Source organism: Pezoporus wallicus, unplaced genomic scaffold (genome assembly GCF_028554395.1).
Source record: "Pezoporus wallicus isolate ANWC-B61680 ecotype Strahan unplaced genomic scaffold, APGP_CSIRO_Pwel_v1 contig_6598, whole genome shotgun sequence".
In the NCBI taxonomy this organism is placed as follows: domain Eukaryota; kingdom Metazoa; phylum Chordata; class Aves; order Psittaciformes; family Psittacidae; genus Pezoporus; species Pezoporus wallicus.
This window is the reverse complement of record NW_026637213.1, coordinates 623,485-642,721: the sequence shown is the minus strand read 5'-3', so window position 1 is coordinate 642,721 and position 19,237 is coordinate 623,485. Positions and strand designations below refer to the sequence as shown.

The following is a 19,237-nucleotide window of genomic DNA, read 5'->3' as shown; positions in this document are numbered from 1 at the left end:
AAAGGTAGCCATTCCCAGTGCAGACCTCACCTGCAGTGTTGTGTTAAGCGCAAGGGCCCCCAGTATAAGAAGGACTTGGACCTATTGGAGCAAGTCCAGGGAGAGGCCACAAAGATGGTCTGAAGGCTGGAGCAGCTCTGCTCTGGAGACAGGCTGAGAGAGCTGGGCTGGTTCATCCTGGAGAAGAGAAAGTTCCAGGGAGATCTTAGAGCAGCTTTAGTGCCTAAAGGGGCTACAAGAAATCTGGAGAGAGGCTTTGGACAAGAGCCCTCAGGTGCAGGACAAGGGGAATGGCTTTAACCTGACAGAGGGGAGACTGAGATGAGTTCTTAGGCAGAAGTTCTTCCCCGTGAGGGTGCTGAGGCTCTGGCACAGTGTCTCAGCAGTCCCTGCCTGTGGCAGGGGGTTGGAACTAGAGCTGTAAGGTCCCTTCCACTAGACCAGGTTGCTCAAAGCCCCTTCCAACCTGGCCTTGAAAAACTGCCAGGGATGGCAAGTTCTTCCTAACATAATGTTTCACTCACTTTCAGAACCTGCCATTTCTCTGGCTTCCTTCCTGGCTCACATATGCTGCTAGCCCCTCAAGTGAAAGACAGTCTGTAAGTAAGAACTGAGCAAGCATGAGGTATGATTCCCTAAATACTGAGGACCTCATCTTTTTCAGTGCCCAGGTCTCATGGAAGCTGGTTTGGGAAGTAAATGCCTACACGTCTTTGTGAAGGAGTCCTCAAGTCCCTCAGAAAAAAAGATGAAGGCAGATGCCTGGGCAACACAGAGAAAGGTTTGATTTGTACATCCTGAGGAATCAGATGCCCTGCAGGTATTGGTACTCCACTAACATACTCAGTATTTGACTGTTCATAAGGAACATCATGAAGGATAATTAGCAACAACAGCACCTGCTCCGAGGTAGCACCCAGTGCCTACCAAAGTACTGCCTTTTGCCACTGTCTATAGGGGTAATAAATCAGTCAAGGGATGTCAAAGTTCAGTTTCCAGGAGGAAATAATGATTTTATTCACAAGTGGAGTGTGCCTGCCTTAATAAGGGACACTTAGCAGCATGGCATCTCATCTCTGTACTCTGTTCCTCCCTTCCATGTGCTGATGTACCCTTTTTCCTAATAGCCACCAGCCCTCGCTGGATCAATGAAGCCTGATCAATTGTTTTTCCCTCTGAATTATCCATATGGGGTTGTTAGCTGAGCTGCTGGCAGAAAACGAGACACGGCTGTTTACTGTAAAGAAAGCAAAGCAAACTACGGGAGGGGACAGGCTGCAGGATATTTACTGTCAATACAGCCAGAGAGAGAGAGGAGAGATATAAGGAGAGGGGAGCAGAGGCTGCAGATTGCAACCCAAATAAATGATCTGAGTGTAAAAATACCCTTGCAGTTTCAGACAGAAATTGTGGATGGATTGAAGTCAAGGAGGGGTAGCTGAAAGTGCTTAACAAATGGTTTAGCGAAGGACTAGTGAGGCAAGGAAGTACTTGTGGCGCAGAGAATAATGCTGCTGCTCATGAGTGTACTGAATCTCCAGTGCGATCTGAAAGGCACTTCCAGATCTGCCTTGAGACAGAGCAGTAGCTGGGATATTTCTGTGTATGCCTGCATGCAAGACCCATCATTTAAAAGTAATAAGAAGAATAATGATTGACCATAGAAAATAATAATTAGAGCTAGTTTTCCAAAGCAGCTGGCTGTCACCATTGTAACTCAAACCACAATAAAAATACTTCCTTGCCTTCTCTCTCCTCTTCTTTGTCCACAGAGGAGTTAGGTGACCTGAGTTTTGCAGGGCAAGAACGCTCTGAGCAGCTTGCTCTGAGTGCCCTTCTGCTTCCAGAGGCAGGTGAATGAGTGAAGAGTGATTTCACACTTTTGAGAGCAGTGAAGACCATCTTGCCATGAAACCATTCACAGATGAAGATGTAGAAATCCACATCCAGAGCAAGGTAAGGCTTTATCTGTCCAGATTTTCTGTCTCCCACACTAGGTGTTGATTCTGAAGGGTGCCAAACTTGACAGTTAGTTGCTCGCCTGCTGTCTTCATTTTTGAGGCAAGATTGGGTGAAGTTTCATGAGAGCTGCATTTCTAATGAGATTTCTAGGTTTCTGTTGCAGCATGTTATCAGGGCTTTCCGCTGGTAGCCTGATTCTTCAAGGTGCTTGTCCTCTTCTTCTTCAGATGTCCTGAATAGTTGCTCCTGATCTGGAATTCCCATGTGAGACTAGATGTATTTATCAGCATTTAATCTAAGAAAAGGTCTTTGCCTCTCTCCCTGTCCAGTGGGCTTGGCTTGACAGAAAGAAAACTGAAACTACACCATGGGTTGCCTCTAAGAAAGATGCGTGTAAGAACTAGAGAGAGACAGTGTTAGAATTCACTCATCAGTCTGTCACCTCAGCTAAGGATAATTCTCTGTAGTCCGTAATTAAAATAACATGTCTCATTAGCACATGCGGGCTGGAACCACATTTTCTATTTTATGAGCTATTCCAGCACTCAATTTTTTTTTCCATTATGAAGTGAAGTCAAATGGAGTAAAATCATCAATGGAACTATCTGTTTAATACAAGTAACTCAAAGTGAGCCATAACAGACATGTTTCATCACAGTACTTTGGCTAGATCCTATTTTGTATTCTGCCTTCCTCAACAAAATGCAAGATGCCAAAGTGAAAACTAATTTCCAAAGGGAAAACTGTAAAGCTTTCTTTTCTGCAAAGGAGGAAATATTCTGGTTCCATGAAGGGGCTTGTAAGAAAGGCTTGTTTTCTCTGTGGAAATGTTTTGGTGACAAGTAGGTATAATTCTGTGAGAACTTTCATTTTCAGCCATGTTGTGCACCAGCAAATCATTCCATCAGAATCTGTTCAGTGAGCTATTACAGTGAACACTTCTCTGAAGGTTTATGAAGCAGAGCCACAAAGAAGGGAACAGAGGGAAGCCATGCACAGAAAGATGCTCATATGACAGCCATAAGTACAGGGAACAGAAGCAGTGTGTAGTTAAGTGAGGCTCAGAGTTGCCAATGTTTTAGGTTTTACTGAGAGTCTGTTTTTTAGCAGCCCTCCAGCTCTGATGGATTCAGAATTTGTGCCTGCTTCTGAGTCTTCTGTCCAAGTGAGGCTGCCTAACCTTCAGGTAGCCCCATTCCGCTTGGCAAAGGCTGCCTGGTTTTGAAAACAGGTCAAATTGATGCACTGAATCCCTGTGATACCAAAGATGCCTTCCTTAAGTCACTCAACAAAGGGAAAACTTGATGGAAAGTGCATATGGAGTGGATGTGACTGTGTAAATAAGAACAAATGTTCTTAACAGTCCTCAGTATATCCCAGTCCTGTTTCCTTCCACCATACTAAACCCTTAAATGACCTTGTTGTTCTGGTTTTGTGCGTTTGTTTTGGCCTGGTAAAGGGAATAGTAGAAAGAGCCAGTAGGTATAGAAATGGCAGTCCCACAAAGAGCTTATTTTGTGTCTTCTACCAACATGTCTGTGCTGGTGCTAAAGACATTTTAGATAAATTCTTTGGCTCTTCAGAAGCTGCATTCACTCCGTCATGTTCTGTCTTCTTTTATGCCTTCCCTTCTGTAGGAAGGTTTTATCTTCCAATAGCATGATTAGAGAGCTAATTATGGGTAGCAACAGTTAGCACCATCTGTCACATGCCCCTTGTTCTTATATCCCTGCCCCCGTGATGAGGAGCACATGTAGAAAGAGGTGTTCAGTGGCACTTCCTTAATAGGTTTTTGAGAGTATATAATCTCTTAAAGATTTCATGGCAACTGCTGTAGCCTGTAGGTGATGATGGCAAACTAAATGAGACCAGGATACTAGAGGTGGCAGAGAGCCCCTCAGAGAGAATATAACATGAGCAATGCATACAGAGGCACTCTTAAATCTCCATTTGAGCTGACCCACAGTGATTGTTTACTTTCAACAGAAAAAGTCTACTTTTTGTACCTAAAAGCTCCTAGAGGTGGACAGCTTTCCCTATCACACATTACCGTTTTCTTGTTAGAGAAACCATTGCGTATCTTGCTGAGCAAGTCAAGCTTATTGAATTGCTTTAAGCAGTTACATTAACTTAGCTAACTGGAGGCGGAAGTATTCAAACTCTGTTCATCTTCAAGTTCAGTGTTAGTCAATTGTTACTCATTTGTTAATTGAACTTACACAAGCACTAATCCTTTTCTACCATTGTATGGTCTTTGTTGTGAAGAAGTGAACCTATCTGTCACCTCCCAGGGCTTGGGGAAACATTTCAGCATGCTTGAGTGTTCTGTCTGACAGGTCAACTTTTGACAGAAAGGTGTCCGAAAGGACTTTTAATGAAGTGCTGGTCAATGGTATTCTCTAAAGGGAAGAGTGTTGTTTAGATGCTGAAGAAGTTAAGCTATCAGGACACAGAAGTTATGGAATAGGATCACAGAGTGGGTTAGAAGGGACATTAAAGCTCATCTAGTCCCCTGCCCAAAGCAAGAGGTTGGACACCTTCCACTAGACCAGGTTGCTCTAAGCCCCATCCAATCTGGCCTTGAACACTGCCAGGGATGGGGCAGCCACAGCTTCTCTGGGCACCCTGTGCCAGCGCCTCAGCACATTGTAAAATATTTCTTCCATATGTTTTTGCTTCCTTTTGCTTTGGTTTTTGATAATAACAAAAGACTATAGTAATTACATTTGACTGTGGCAGTTATGCTTGATCATTCACTTTAGCCAAGCTGTTAATGCTCTAATACTCTTGTTCCATACCTGCAAACAGCCCGATTGGGGTTTTAATTCTAGCTTCAGGTGGAGTTTCATTTTCAGATCTTAAAACTTCCCATTTGTTTCTGAAATTCATTTTCTTGCCTGAAGACAATGAGATTTAGTAGAATATGGTGAGGAAAGAGAAAAAAAAAACACAAAAAAAAAAACAAACAAGAAGAAATTAAAGCAAAAATTGAAACTGAATGAGATAGAGCATTAGGATGCAAAAAAAGGACAGTAAACAGTCTTCCTATTTCACTCCACAGAGGTAGTTATGGATGGATAAGTAATGACGAATATGCTAATGAAATTTATCAATAGTGAAATCTCCTTTTCACTTTGGCAAATGTATAAGGATCTTTGGGAAACATTTAAATGTCCTTTACTAACATGGTTCCTTCCTGTTCCTCCTGTTGAATAGCCTTGTTTGGATTTTGACCATGCCCTTATGCACTTTTTATTTCTCAGGTGTATGTGAAGGTTCAGATTCATCTCAACACCTAGTGAACAATGAGACCAGCTTTGGAAAGATACTTTCTCACTATCTAGGAGTAGACTTTCCTTTGAATTTCAGATATGAAGACAGTATGAATACTTTTAACATATAATGTAGGCATCTATTCTATGATTCTATGATCTAAATGCAGCCACATATACCCATAACCTGACTAATGCACTCAGTATCTCTGATTCTTGAAGTCTTGTTAGCTCTTGGAATGGAACATATCCTGGATCTAAGAAGGGCTAGTATATGCAGGGGGATACTTTATCTGCATCAAGTAGATAAAGAATGAGACTGGTTGATAGTGAATTTTCATGGAATGAATACGAATTTCATGGAATTTTCATGGAATGAATACGAAGAGTTCATTCCATGAAAATTCATGGAATTCCATGAAATTTCATGGAATGAACTCTTTCTCTTCCATCCAATGGCATTAGCATGGAAATATCAATTAATGCTCAGCAGTCCTAAGTATTGGCCTTCGAGTGTTTAGCAGATGACGTTTATCAGCTGATGTTTACCAGCTCTGTCTCATGGCAAGTTGGTTGTTAACACACCAGTAACGATAAGTTCTATTCCTAGTGCAGCATGGGCACAAATGTTTCAGGATGCATGAAGTTGCTTGTCTCTGTTTCCAACTGGAGACAGGGACTGCAGTTACCTATAATATGAAGTGTCTTTCTTGGAACCGACAGGTAGAACGGCGACATTATCTGGTTTCCAAAGCAGTGGAGGAGGTGCAGAAAATTATCCAACAACTGACTGCAGAAATCAGCTATAAGGCCACACGTTTCCAGGCTATCTCCAACTCTGGCATTCACAATGAGAATATTAAGGTATGAATAAGAGCTCTAATGTGCTCTTTGGCAGCCTGTAGGAATCAGTAAGTGATTTCTCCATTTGGTGTTTGCATAGACAGTTACCTCATCCAAAATGCCACTATTGATGCACATTGATGGTTCTCTGTGAGGTTCTAGTGACTTGACTTGGTTATAGGCACTTACTCATGGGCATCTTACAACTAGAGGAGGATCAGAGAGGGATGGGTGAATCAGGCAGAGCCTCTTTTTACAGCCGCAGCTTTTACAAAGAATGTCTATTGCCAAAGCTGTCAATCTGCAAGCAGGAGCCAAAGCTCTTTGGGAGATGGAAAGAAAAACCTGTACAGCAGTAGCAGTAGAAGAAAACCACTCATGTATGTCTTCCCGAGCTATGAGTCACATTTTTCACAGGTGGAAAACCTGGCAACCCACTAAAAAAAAGAGGGGAAAAAAAAATCCTTCTTCCGCTGTGAACATTAGAAAGCTCCTTCAGAGAAATATGGGTTTACTTAGTCATGGATTGAAAAGTTCTTTTTTACTGGAAAGAAATATGCTGGTTAGTGGGAGAAGTTAAATGCCTCCCTGTTTTAGCCCATCAAATACCAAAATGATAATGTCCTGTTCCAGCTGTGACAGGAGAAGGCTGGTTATTTCTTGTGACTCCTTAATGCAAGTGCAAGGATCTTAAGGTCCTTTCCAACCCTAACTATTCTATGATATAAGAAACAATTATAGCAGTGGCAACTTCAAATGCAAATGACTGTTTTCATCTGAACCAGTTTACATAATCTTGCTCTGTCAACCCTTATACTAAAATGTAGCTTGTTATGGATCAAAGCATAGCAAATATATAAAAGCATGAGGCAACTTTTGCAGCTCTCTAGGATTAAAAGGGAAGAGCTCTGTGCGTATAAAGCTGCTGGAAGGGTATGGAGGTAGAGGCAGGGTATAATCATCTAGTCTGAAACGCTGCTCTGGGGACAAACACATTCAGGTTTATATCTTTTCTGGAACTTAATGTATCCCAGGGCATGTGGTCCTGCCAATAGGAATGACCACAGTGACATAAAATGGTGTCACATCCTGGTTCATGTGTTCCTTAGTGCCACAGTTTGCCATCCACTTCTTACACTTGAACAAAGCTGGTTAGCTAAAGAGGTCTAACAGGGCAAAAACAAGGGGACCATTACTGAGCAGTAATGTGGTATTATGGCAGGCTGACCTGAACAATTTCTGCTTAAAAGAAATCCTCAAAATGTATTTTAAAGTGTCAGATTTGTTATTCTGCTGAACTCAGTGCTATAAATCTGTGGAAGTCACACTAGGAGGGCCTGGGAAACGGTCTAGTAGCTACAAAGCAGCAAAGAATGGGTTAATGATAAAGTTTTTTTTTTGGCTTGTGCTGCTCTGCTTCCACAAAATAGGATCTTTAATATCATTGCTGATGTAACCTAGCAGGGACTTGCTTCAAGGGAAAGCCAATGTATTAACTTTTCTCTATTTAATTTTGCAACTTCTTCTTTCTCTCAAATTTACAGTGACTTCTCAGAACATTCTGCTTTTGGTTAAAAAAAATCAAGTTAACATGGTGAAGGGTCTAGATTTGTTGAGAAGCTACAAACTTCCTTCAAATATGCAGGGCTGGGTGAGGAATAGAAAGAAAAGTGGTTATAGATAGTCAATGTTTTTCTGTACCTGGGGAGACAAAAAGTCAAAATCTTTAATAAAAAACCTTGAAATAAAATTAAAATATGATCTTTTAAAAACTTTAAAGTGTTTGTTTTAGTTGTGAACCATCATTTTTGCAGCTGCCAACTTTGCAGGGCTGATGCAAAAGCTGTGGAGGCTTCAGTGGGCTGGAATGAGCAGGTTATTGTCCTGAGTAATTACTAGTACAATGCTGCCCAAAGGCATTGCCAAGTGTTTAACTCTGTAATCATGGTGGTGGTGAGGGGGAGTGGATTTTCCTTTAATAAATAGGCTCGAAGGAAGCTTGCAGCTTTGCTCTGTGAATGAATGACCTGGCATATGCTTTCTCTCTGTTCTTCTTGTTTTCCTTTCTGCTTCTCTCAGGACCAGCCAGCTCTACTGGCCAAGTGGTCAGCTATGCTTCGGGGAAAGCGCCCACTCCACCCATCCATCCAGGTACAAAGGCTTCCTGGTGCCTGCAGGTCCATGTGCCTGCTTCCTCCTCACCCACCCTCTTCTTCACCCACCTAACTGATCCTCCCATGGCTATTTCATCCTCTCCGTGAGAGACTGGCTTTTTTGCTCTTGCTTTATTTCTGACCTAATAATTCTGCCTTCCTGGGATATCCTGGCCAGGACTGCAAGAACGAGGCTGTATTTCATTTGCCCAGCATGCTGCAGGCAGGTTTTTAATACAGCAGATTTGGTCCTAAGTTACACACCCCAGAATGTGAGGCTTTTGTTCAAGCCTGTGACTTGCTGGGGCCCGTGGTCGGCACATAACATGCAAGACCATAGTGTGACAGAACATAGGTGTGAAACTGGGATTTGTTCACACAAAGAGGACACCGGCTGCCCAGCCTTGTGCTTTCTGGCGTTTCCTGGTAAGCCCCATGTGGAGGAGCCTTGTGACTCACAGAACACCTGCAGCTCTTCCCTTTAAAATCTGTTGGGTGCCAGTGCATACAAGGCAGCATGGAACAGTGGGTTTATCTGCAATGTGGCCAAGGCAGTGAGATGAGCAGCAGGTGTATGACAGCCACTATATTTTTCCCTTATGGGGCCTAGCACTTTGTTCCTGAGCTGCTCACATGGATTTCTCAGCCCCACCAAACCTATTTGTGCATGTCAGCCTGGTCTACAGTGTCATTCTCCCAGTACCATCCTGCCTTTAGGTGGTTCACGTTTGACAAAAGAAGGGCTTTCTCGTGTTTCCTTTGCCGTTTCTGTGCTTCTTGCTGGCCATCTTTTGTATGTTCAATCCACTGCCAAGGAGCAAAGAAGACCAGCTACTCCCTGTGAGCAAGGGAGCCAGGAGGTGAGCATGATAACATGGAAGCACCTAACACCATGGTCCCCAGGCAAGGCAGAACTAGAGAGGGTAGCTGGGGTGAGCCAAGAGTACGGATTGTCAGGCAGATCTGTGCTGATAAGGCAGGTCTGAGGTGAGATCAGGCCAGGAAGCACTCATCGGGATCAGGATCAAGCCCAATGGTGGTAACCAGGGTCAGATTGCAGTCTATTCACCACCAGGCAAATCCATAGTGGCCAAGTAGGTCTGAGTCTTCAGACCTACCTTCCCTTCAGGCTGGGAAAGCAGCCTGCAGGTATAACATCGTGGCCAGGCTATGGCAGGCATAGCTGTCACACAGCTGGAGACCAGCACTCCTATGACATAGCCTGGGGCTGAGCTGAAATGAGGGTCCCAGGCTCAGGGGCAGAAGGTGTGAGTAGAAGTCTCAGAAAGGCTACTTAGGGTCACTAAAGCCTGTTAGTGCCCTCAAGTAATGGCACTGGTACCTCTGTGGTAATATTTTAACTCAGCTGAGCCACCAGAATGCTTTAGTTTATTACAGGAGAGTGACAAAGTGCTTATTCACCTCTGGTGTACCCACCTCGCAGCAACAACTGTCACTTCACATCCTGCTCGTGCAGCAACTTCACTTTATTAATGTCAGTGTAAGTTATGCTTGGTAGCAAGTGGAGGTGAAAAGCTTCAGAGTCAACACGGTAAAAATCTGAAGGAGTTTGGACACCCTCTCTGGAGCCACAGTTGTCAGACGGTTCCAAACTAGTGTTTGGAGATGTTTGGCTGTGTCCTGGGTCAGTGTGAGGTTTCATGGTATTTGTGTCGCCTTATTCACTCTTTGCAAATACTGCTTCAGCACTGTTTTCACTGGAAAATGGGGATTCCCAAAGTGAGGTCAATTAACTGGCTTGCAAACAAGCCTATCTGAGAGTTTTCCTTTGGTTACCATTTCCATTCTTGCACTGTTTGTGGCTGCCACTCACCAGGAGATTGTTCCATACTGTAGCTGGCTGAGACCTGGGTTTATTTCTGAGTGCCATTGCCCACGTAGGCTCAGGTGTGTCACTTGCCTCACATCTCTGTCTCTTAAAGGACAGCCATACATAGGGAAACACTTCTAAAATGAATGGGCCACATGCTTATTTTCTGATGCCTGTAGTGGGACTTTGAAAGAGATCAGAAAGTGCACTCCTTGCCATAGTTATTGTTGCTTTGAGATCTAGGTTTATCTCTAGTAACAGTTCTGAGGCAGCAATTTGCACTATTTTGTTTCCCAATTTCATTTTAGTCTGTGTACCTCCAAATAACCCTCAGACAGGCACAGAACAGGTCCTGGCTATATTCAACTGCTCCCATCACACCATGGATTTTCCAACTCTCCAAAGCCCCAGTTTTACCTATTACTTCCTTAAGCCTCTTTCCCTTACTTCAGGCTTATGGATTTGCCCTTGTCTCCTCTCTCAATGTCTCTGCACTCTCCTAGGTCTTAGCACCCAGCCAGTTCCTCATCACAGTTCCTCTGCGTGGCCTGACCGGGTACAGGGAATGCCAGGTACGGCACTGGCGTTATTACACCGTGCATGGAGCCAAGCTCCTCTCTTCCGTGCGGGACCCTGAGGAACTGCATCAATGGCTGGAGGTGGAGCAGTTCTCCAAAAGCCTTCAGCAGTGGCATGAAAAGGATGTGAACATCGAAGGTGATCTGGTTCCAGCCAAAATCCTTATCGTCTTCCGCGAGCTGGTGGAGAAGTCGATTATCTCCTGTAACCTCTCCAGTGAGTTTAGTGGGGACAGGTATCACAGGAACTAGATGTCTTCCGCGCTGATAGAGGGAAACAATCCCACTCACAGTGTTTGTTTAGCTCACACGATCAGAAGTCAAGAAACATTAAACCCCTACAAAGTTAAGGGAGCAGTGATGTATATATAGACCCACACTGAAGATAGAATTAAGTGATTCTTGGATCCTTTGTACCCAAGTTGTTGCTCCTTTCTTAGGAATGTGGGTATGGTCTCCAGCAGCATCACCCTCACAGTTCAACCACGATGCAGCCCAGATTTTCAGAACATCAAGGAATTTGTTTGGGAAAAATCTTTTTCTACTACAGCACTTTCAATTTATCTAGACTATCAAGAAAGCTAGTATAGGAAAACTGAATACAGGGAAGATGCACAAGTCTGAGGAGAAAGTGTCTGAAGATGTGCACAGGGCAGATAGTGCTCTGGGGAAACCTTAGCGGTCCATAGCCTTCCATCATAGGGTGGTGGGAACTAAGTAGAAGGATTTCTACTTAAGCAAACTCTATTGGACAAGCTCTCTTTTCCTTGGTGTCCAAGTTACTCCAGTCCTGTTCAGCAGAACGGGACTCGGGAAGTTTGCTTTCAGTAGTGGTGCTGATTCCTCTGTGAGCAATCTTGTTTATTTTGTATATGTATATTGAGCAATCTTGTGCCTGTTTATTTCCTCTGGCTATTTACAGTGGAAGTGTTGATAACTGCCATAATGCAATCAGCAGTGCATGCAGCATGCCTTCATAGCTGCAACATCTGTAGCTGATGCTGCCTGAACAGTGATCCTCATGCTTAATTCTTAACACCCTAGAGGCATGTTACAGACTTCAGCTAATGACCATTTGGCTTGGTCCAAACTAAATAGTCTATGCCCATCTTTTTGCATTAACACACTGTGACATGATCAAATCCAGACTGTGGTGCCTCTTCTCACAGCACATTTCCAGGATGACTTTACCCATCAGCAGCCTAATATGGGTCTTCTGTATTCCAGAGAAATAGGAGCCATTACCACTAATCTGATTGAACTCTGAATTTTAGTTGTGGGAGAAAACAAGTTGAAGTCAATCTCAGCTTAGATCACTGCATTCTTCCAGGGAATGCTTGTTCTCGTAGAAATGGAAAGGTGGATGGGAATGTCACAATTGAGGCTCAGAGGGAAGACCCGGGTGGAATAGGCTTGCATCTGAGGCTCTACTTATGTGAAAGTCATTGTGTTGAAGTGAAAACCTGACATTGTGTTCAGCAGCAGTATATCAAGTTGTGGAGCCAGAAGAGTTACTTCCAAGGGACCCAGTGAGTGATGTTTGGGCTGATGATTCTAATGCCTCTTTTTGTAAGGACAGCTGAAAGGAGGTGGACTAAGACAAAGTCAAGAGGAGTCACTACCATTTTTGTTTGTTTCTGTGAAAAATGAATTTCCTCCATCACACAGTACAGGAAAAGATAAAGAAAAATTCCCCTGATTTCATTGCTTCCCTGTTTTTAAGTCTTTGAGCACCAGCAGAACCAGTTTTGAGGTGTGTCACTTTTCATCAGTGGAAAAACAGGCAACACAATTGCAATGGTTTTGGAAACGCTGTGAACATATTTACATGCTGACACAGCGGTTGCTCTAATCCCTTTAAGCTGCTAGGGATCCCTGCTGAGGGCTTGGGAGCAGAACAGTTCCTGTTCTGGTGCCAGGCTTGACTCAGCAGGGAAATAATATGCAGGTTTTACTGCAGGTAATAAAGTTCTGGTTGGGATGGACTCCATTGCTTAGAAGGTTATTTACCCCTGTGCTTTCTGGGTGACATGCTAAATTGCTACTGGGAGTAGGCAGGTATCTCCTCTGTGAGGGCAGAAAGGTTGCCATCCCAAATGGTCATCGCTGCCCCTTCAAGTCTGTTGTGTATGCTTCTTCTCCTTAGCCCATGCCAGCCAAAATGAGGTGGGTTAAGATGCCACTATTTAAACTGGTTATAGTAAATGTGCTCTGACTTTTACTTCAGTGGGTTAGAGCATGATCACACAATTGGCTCAGATGGCAAAGATGAAGGAACAGTGACCCTGCCAGCGTGACAGGGAAAGCTGGGGACAGAAACTTCTTCCATGAGCTCAGCTGGACCAAGAGGAGACATCTCACTTGGAAGTCCATTAGTTGCAGCTTTCATTCCTTTCTGCTCTTTTAGAGCATGTTGTTCCTGGAGATGAGCCACTTTCACCAAGGAAACTTCTTTCCTCCGTACCACCATGGAACACTCTTTGACACTCAGCAGTCCCAGTGAGGCAAGCGGCCCTTTTTTTATGACTGCTCAGCACAATGGGCCATAAATTCTGGCAAATTCTTGGCTTTTAGGCAAGTGCATCTCCAGAAACAAAACTTACAGACAGCCCAAAAAACATTCTGAATGACCAGCAAGGGTAAGTCATGGGGACTGATTACAGATTTTCTGAGGGAATAAGGACATCTTTAGATATGAAGTGTCCATCTGGTCCCCTCTAATCTGCAGTAATCTCCTTGTACCATGTCATTAGAAATGTTGAGTTGCACCAGTTGTTTATCTGTATTTTTAGGAAGCTGATTCTAGGATTTAAGAGAACCCACAGCAGAAAATAAAGCATGGTTACGGAGTGTAAAACTGAGAACTTTGTCATTCCTTCATCTTCTTGTTCCCCAGGGTAGATGGGTAGATTTAGGCAATAAGTTTTTCCTTGTGTTCTGCTTATGGCATTGGAGAGAAAGTGCTCAAACAGACCAATAGAACTGCAAGGCCCTAGACAGCCTTTTGCTTGGCTTGTAGAAAAGGATCTTTTAATCTTTAGTATCTTCTCTTGCTGTTCCTTCACAGGTAAAGTGACAATGCTGGAGAGCTTCAGCTCAGGGGTCCGAGTGGCTGTGGAGACCTCGGAATCCCAGGTTGAGGTGGAGCTGGTCCCTGCTGTGGAGATTCCAACTTGCTGGCCTGAGAAAGCCCGGTGGCCTCGTTGCCTTAAGCGTTGGCCTTCCCAGGAAAAAGTGCAGTGCATCAAGGTGAGCAGTGTAAAAAGCACCATTAGCTCTGTGCCAGAATATACCTCACAAGTGTGTGACAGTGGTTTCCCCAATGAAGGACTGAACTGCATGGTGACGGTGGGCAACAGCATGGTTGGAAGGTGTATTCTCTAAAGAAGTGACATTTCAAGGTATTCTGTCAGGGACTTTTCCTCCTGTTAGAGTGGTGAATTCTATGGAAACAAAACTGAGTTAACTGATGGGTCTCTCGCACACAGCTCTGCCTGCATAGCTCAGTGCTGACATGCATCATTCTTGCTGCTCTGCTCTGTCTCATGTAAACCTTCTGCAAATGAGCTGCTATCTTGCAGCTCCAGCCTAATCCCATCTTTCCCTACAATGTTCATGGCTGGATTCTGCCACTCCAGCTCAGCCCTATTGCCATGTTCATGCAGTTCCCATTCTACCTTCTAGTCCTGCTCCCTTCTCATGCATAACCAGCTGGTCCATGGCAAAGTGCCCAGCAGAGCTGCACCTCTGCTTTAGTAGCCTCGCTAGTACTGTACCTGGTGGTTCTAGAGCTGGATCTCCTCAGAGCAACGGGTATCACACAAGGAAAGAAAACACATTGCACGTTTGTTTGACTAAGAATTATGGTGGGAGCATGACTCGTGTTTGCTAAAACTGTCTTAGAATAAGCTTTGAGAGATGTCACACATCCTTTTCATAACATCCCTCTGCATTGCTCAGAGAAGTTTGCTTCTGATCTAGTACCAAGCTTCCCCTTTTATCCACAGTCACTTGGTTTTGACCTTTTGGCCCGCTCCAATTACCACTGGCAGCTGTGCTTCTCCCGCGCTGAGCGTATGCTCATGGAAGGACTTGATGAAGATGGTGGTTGTCGCATGAAGTGCTTCAGGGTCATGAGGCAGATGAAGGAAGATGTCTGGTGTGCTGGAAATAAGCCTGTCATCACAGCTTATCACCTGCAGGTAGGCATCACTGTGATACCAAGATACAGTCTTAGTATCTGTTGCAGTGGTTTCCACCCAGTAATGTCAAAATTTCCACCCAGTAATGTCAAAATATCATAGCATAAATCACTGTAGTGTCTATGTAACTTCTAAGGTAACTGTCAAAACTGCAGTATCATTTCATTGCTTTACAGTGGCAAGATGTTCAGTAAATACAGGTTTCAAGCTTCAACAGGAAACTCAAGTCTGTAGGAACATTGTGACTGCAGCAACATAAATAATATTAGAGTTGAGGCCCCTGCTCTGTTTTGACTTCACGTAGGCATTGTAACTGTAAGTGCATGGTTACCTACTGCTTCTTGACTATCCCAGCCATCCATGCCTGTGCATCTGCCTGGAGGAAAATTGTGCACTTGTCTTTGTGGGTATGCGGCAACCAGAACTCTCTTAGGTGAGCATTATTTCATGAATGAGATGCAAGCTACAATTCTGGTGCTGTTTCACCTGGGGTGGGAAAGGAAGAAAGAGGTAAAGGGGTAGTAGCATTCCCCCCACACGTGCTTCAGGGTTCAAGATGGCTTCAAACAACATTTGTAAAGAAGAGATAGAAGGCTCTGCTATGGCTGTGTCTCCACATCTGACAGCTGCAGACACTGATGGAAAACAGGCAGCACCATTTCTCAGACAGCAAAGCAGTCTTGTTTTCTGGGCCTCCATCCTCCTGGAGCTACCAGGGAGAGGCTGTTCTCCTACCTTAAAGCCTCAAGCCAGCAGGATTCCACATTACTGATACGCCACTAAGATTTCTCCTAAAGTAAAGTTTGCAGCCATCAGATGCTATTGCAGTCATGGGACTAATGTAAGTCAAGACGGACTCAAAAAAGGAGTTGGCAAGGCTGGTTATAGCTTAGCAGCGCATGAAACTTCTCGGTGCTTGCAAGAACAACCTGGTGGAAAAGCTGTCACAGATAAAAGGAGGAAGTGGAAAACCATTTAAACATTAGTAACAATTTCTTTCTTTGGCTAAGGGAGAAAAGGTGCAGGAAGTGGTGTTGTAGGGACTCTTGATCAAAATAAAAAAGCTCTTTAGAAGCTCTTCAGTTCTTTACTGTAACTGCACTTCAGGCTTTTACTGCAAAGGATTGGTTTTCCAGACAAAAGAAATGCTTCAACATCACTTATATTAATAAATAAATAAAACCAAGAGAGAAACAGTCAGTAGGTAAACCAGCAGTTGAGCAGAGGCTCAGTTAGCTTTCTTCACACTATCAGGTTTCCCCTGTCAGAGGTATCCATAAATTATGACTAAACAAGGCTCCATATGAAACAATCCCTCTATGGCAGAGGAAATCCTTGCCCCAGAAGCTGCAAAAGCCTTAGAGGACCAAATAAGCACACTCATTATGCTCACCTCCATAGGAATGAAGTTCAATGCTTGGAAGTTTGAAAAGACCTAGGTGCCTTTTGAAAGACAACTCTATGCCTCCAGTAGACAGCCAGCAGTTAGGGATGGCGCAGTAAATGCTGGGGATAGATTTGGCATCTGATTGGAAAATCAGTACTATTTTCCTTGCCTCCAGAAACTTAATTGTAACTACTGTCCATGGATCATGCTGGAGTAGTTTTAGTGTGACAAAAGGCTCTGCAAGTCTCCAAGGAGTAGCTTTTGCAGGGTTCCAGCTCAAATGCCTCGCTATGTCTTTTGTTCCCTGGCAGCATTTAAAAAGAGTCTTCGTGGTTATTGCAGCTGTGAACACAAAATTGTTCACGTTGGATAAGGTGTCCGAGAAGAAATCTTTCAGCAATACAACTATTTCAAGGTCTATTGGAGGAAAAAACCAAACCCAGGCAACCCAGAAGAGTGTGGGTTATTTTGAACAAATTCTATCTCTGAAGAAACAGAGGAGTTGAAGGCTGTAGTTTGGCCACATCTTATAATGTCTATGGGTCTCTTGGGGTCATTGAATCTGCAAAATTAAATTGGGATTCAGAGGACAGTGAGGAACTTAGCAAAATTATTGAATTATTACTTTACAGACTGGTGTGGCGTTGACCAAGGCAGTCAGTATGACTGTTTTGGTACAGTACCTTGAGAAAATTCTTTTCAGTCAGAAGAGTCTGAAAAATGCAATGTGGGCAGTGTAAAAATAATACTCTAAGAGCAATCATCATATGCATTTTGTTAGTTGAACTATGGATTTCTCAAATGTAAAATTACATATAATAAACTTGGGGGGAATAGAACGTAAGCACATGCTGCAAGTATCATAGGTCAGAAGAAACAAGGCTGCGCTTGACCAGAAAGCGTGCTCTGCACCCGCTATAGCTGATTGGAGTCTCAATCTGTTTGGGATGCAGATCTGTGCACATTTTCAGCACAAATACGGCTGAAGCTGACAAATAATTTTGTTAATCTGGTTGTTTTTCTCTCCCTCCTTGCACTGACTGGCTTCTACATTGGTATAATGGGCTATTTTCTACAGCCTAGCAGGCCTGGCATTTATACAGAGGTTACTGCTGGAAGACGGCAAATAGGCTAAGATTATTTTAGGAAGACTATTTTCCTTGGGCTCCTGGCCCAGTCAATGGAGAGGGGCTCCTCTGGGAGAGATCCTAACCAGGCACATCAGAGCTGCTTTGCCTGATTCGCAGAGGAAGCTTTAGTTGTGATCCCTGTGTCGCAGAAATGTTAACAGGGGAAGATAGCAGTGTGAGTCTCTCTGATTTCCAAGGCTGTCAGCCATTTACTAGCACTAAAAGTGCCTTAGTAAGCTGTGTGAGCCCTCGACAGAACCTCTAACACCTCTTCTCTCCCATCTGCTTCTTGCAGACAGTGCTATTCTGGACGTGTGAAAAATACCCACGCACCAAGGATTGGCGCTGCTTCCCTGAAGCCTTTCTGAGGCTGGTACAGAAGCTGCACAAGTGTGTAAGCCAGCACTTCCTCAAGCATTACTTTCTCAAGAACACCAATCTGCTCAAATATGCCAACACCAGTGACCTGGACATGGTGGCCAGCAGGCTCACAGTCTTCTTGGAGAACCCTGTTTTTTGCCTGGACTAAGGCTGGAAAAGGTCTCCTTGCTCCAGTCGTGAGCCGATCCCCCACCTTCTCTCCCATCCTGTGGCTGTTCTTCACGTCCTTCCAGTAGATGCTGCAGCTGGCTTTGTAAGGCATTTGGCACATGCAGCGTGAAAGAGAAGTATCAAGTTGGCAGCAGTGGGCGGTGAAAACCGAAGGGAGGTATCACTTGATGCCCAGCTGATCTAATTCGCATTTGGTAGTGACAGTCTGCCTGGAAGCCACAGTCAGTGAAGCCCAACTTTCTGTGTCAGTCAGAGCAGGCAACTGCCTTGTTCTGTGTCTCTAAGTCTTGTGGCACCTAAGCAGAAAGATGGTGCAAAGAACTCTAGCTCTGCTGCCTACCGGCTGTGTAACCTAGCGCATTGCTGCCTGCCCCTTTCTCACAAGGACAGCAGGTTTAGTTCCCTGCTTACCTCACAGGCCAGCTCTGCAGAAGAGCAGAGGAACATTTCTGAAGTGTACTGAAGCTGGAAGCTTTCTCCAAGGCGCATCGATGCCTCCATCTCCAGTTCAATGGGATCCTGCTCCAGTATGAAGATAACCGCGCTGCTAGTGTTGAATAGCTCAAGGGAGGCAAGGAGAGGAACAGTGGTTTTTTGCCTCCTAGTTTTTCTCTCCTCCACTTCCACTTGTCTTCCAATTGCTTCAAAGATGTTTTCTTCATGTTTGCCTTTGCCAGCTGTTTTAGTGCCATACCAGGGGGCTTTGCCAGAGCAGATTTCACTCCCACTCCTGGCTCCATTCATTAGGCTGGAAGAGGAGAGGTCTTTCCTTAGTTGTTAGCACCCATGTTATTTGGAGTGGTGCACAGAGGGAGGATATTTTTCACAGGCTGTTCGCTCCAACCCCCTCATGCTTTTAATATTCTGGATGTTTAAAAAGAAAATCATTTTTAGTGTTTCAAAAGAAGAGAGTTCTAGGACGAGTATAAAGGATGTTGGTTTTGATGCTATTAAACCACTAACTAAACCAAATTGGGTTTTTCTTTCTTACACCAGCACAGGAAAGTAAGTCATTATCTCCTTTGCCAAGGGGCGTGCAGAGATAGCATTTACAGCCCGTACTCCAGGGAGCTGCTGTAGTGGATGGGCTGTAAATTGACCATCCACGGTAGAGCGTCTCCCCCTTGTGTCAAATCGTGGTCTCACCATGCATTTTTAGCACAACCTCTGCTTTCTGGGTTGATTTTGTACGCGGGGATGTCTTCACAAGTCCATGGGAATCCATGGGACCTGATGGGATTCACCCCACAACTGAAGGAGATGTTACAGCAGGATCTCTCTCGATCATCCACCAAAGGTCTTAGGAATATTGGGAGATCCCTGCTGA

General features: G+C 44.2%; 1 protein-coding gene across 1 annotated transcript; it reads left to right on the top strand.

The window, feature by feature from the left end:
* The first annotated feature begins 1,354 nt into the window (after positions 1-1,354).
* MAB21L3 (mab-21 like 3) lies at positions 1,355-18,539 on the top strand. The gene is made up of 6 exons (XM_057404133.1): positions 1,355-1,956; positions 5,958-6,098; positions 10,565-10,856; positions 13,707-13,888; positions 14,647-14,841; positions 17,654-18,539. The coding sequence occupies exons 1-6, from the start codon at positions 1,909-1,911 to the stop codon at positions 17,885-17,887; spliced, it is 1,092 nt and encodes a 363-aa protein (XP_057260116.1). The 5' UTR covers positions 1,355-1,908; the 3' UTR covers positions 17,888-18,539.
* Positions 18,540-19,237: the final 698 nt, after the last annotated feature.

Bases quoted from the DNA above. Each gene is read 5' to 3' on its own strand.
- MAB21L3 (XM_057404133.1), top strand. From the start codon at position 1,909: ATGAAACCATTCACAGATGAAGATGTAGAAATCCACATCCAGAGCAAG. The intron at 6,099-10,564 runs GTATGAATAAGA...GCACTCTCCTAG, and splicing joins TTCACAATGAGAATATTAAG to GTCTTAGCACCCAGCCAGTT. The intron at 13,889-14,646 runs GTGAGCAGTGTA...TTTTATCCACAG, and splicing joins AAAAAGTGCAGTGCATCAAG to TCACTTGGTTTTGACCTTTT.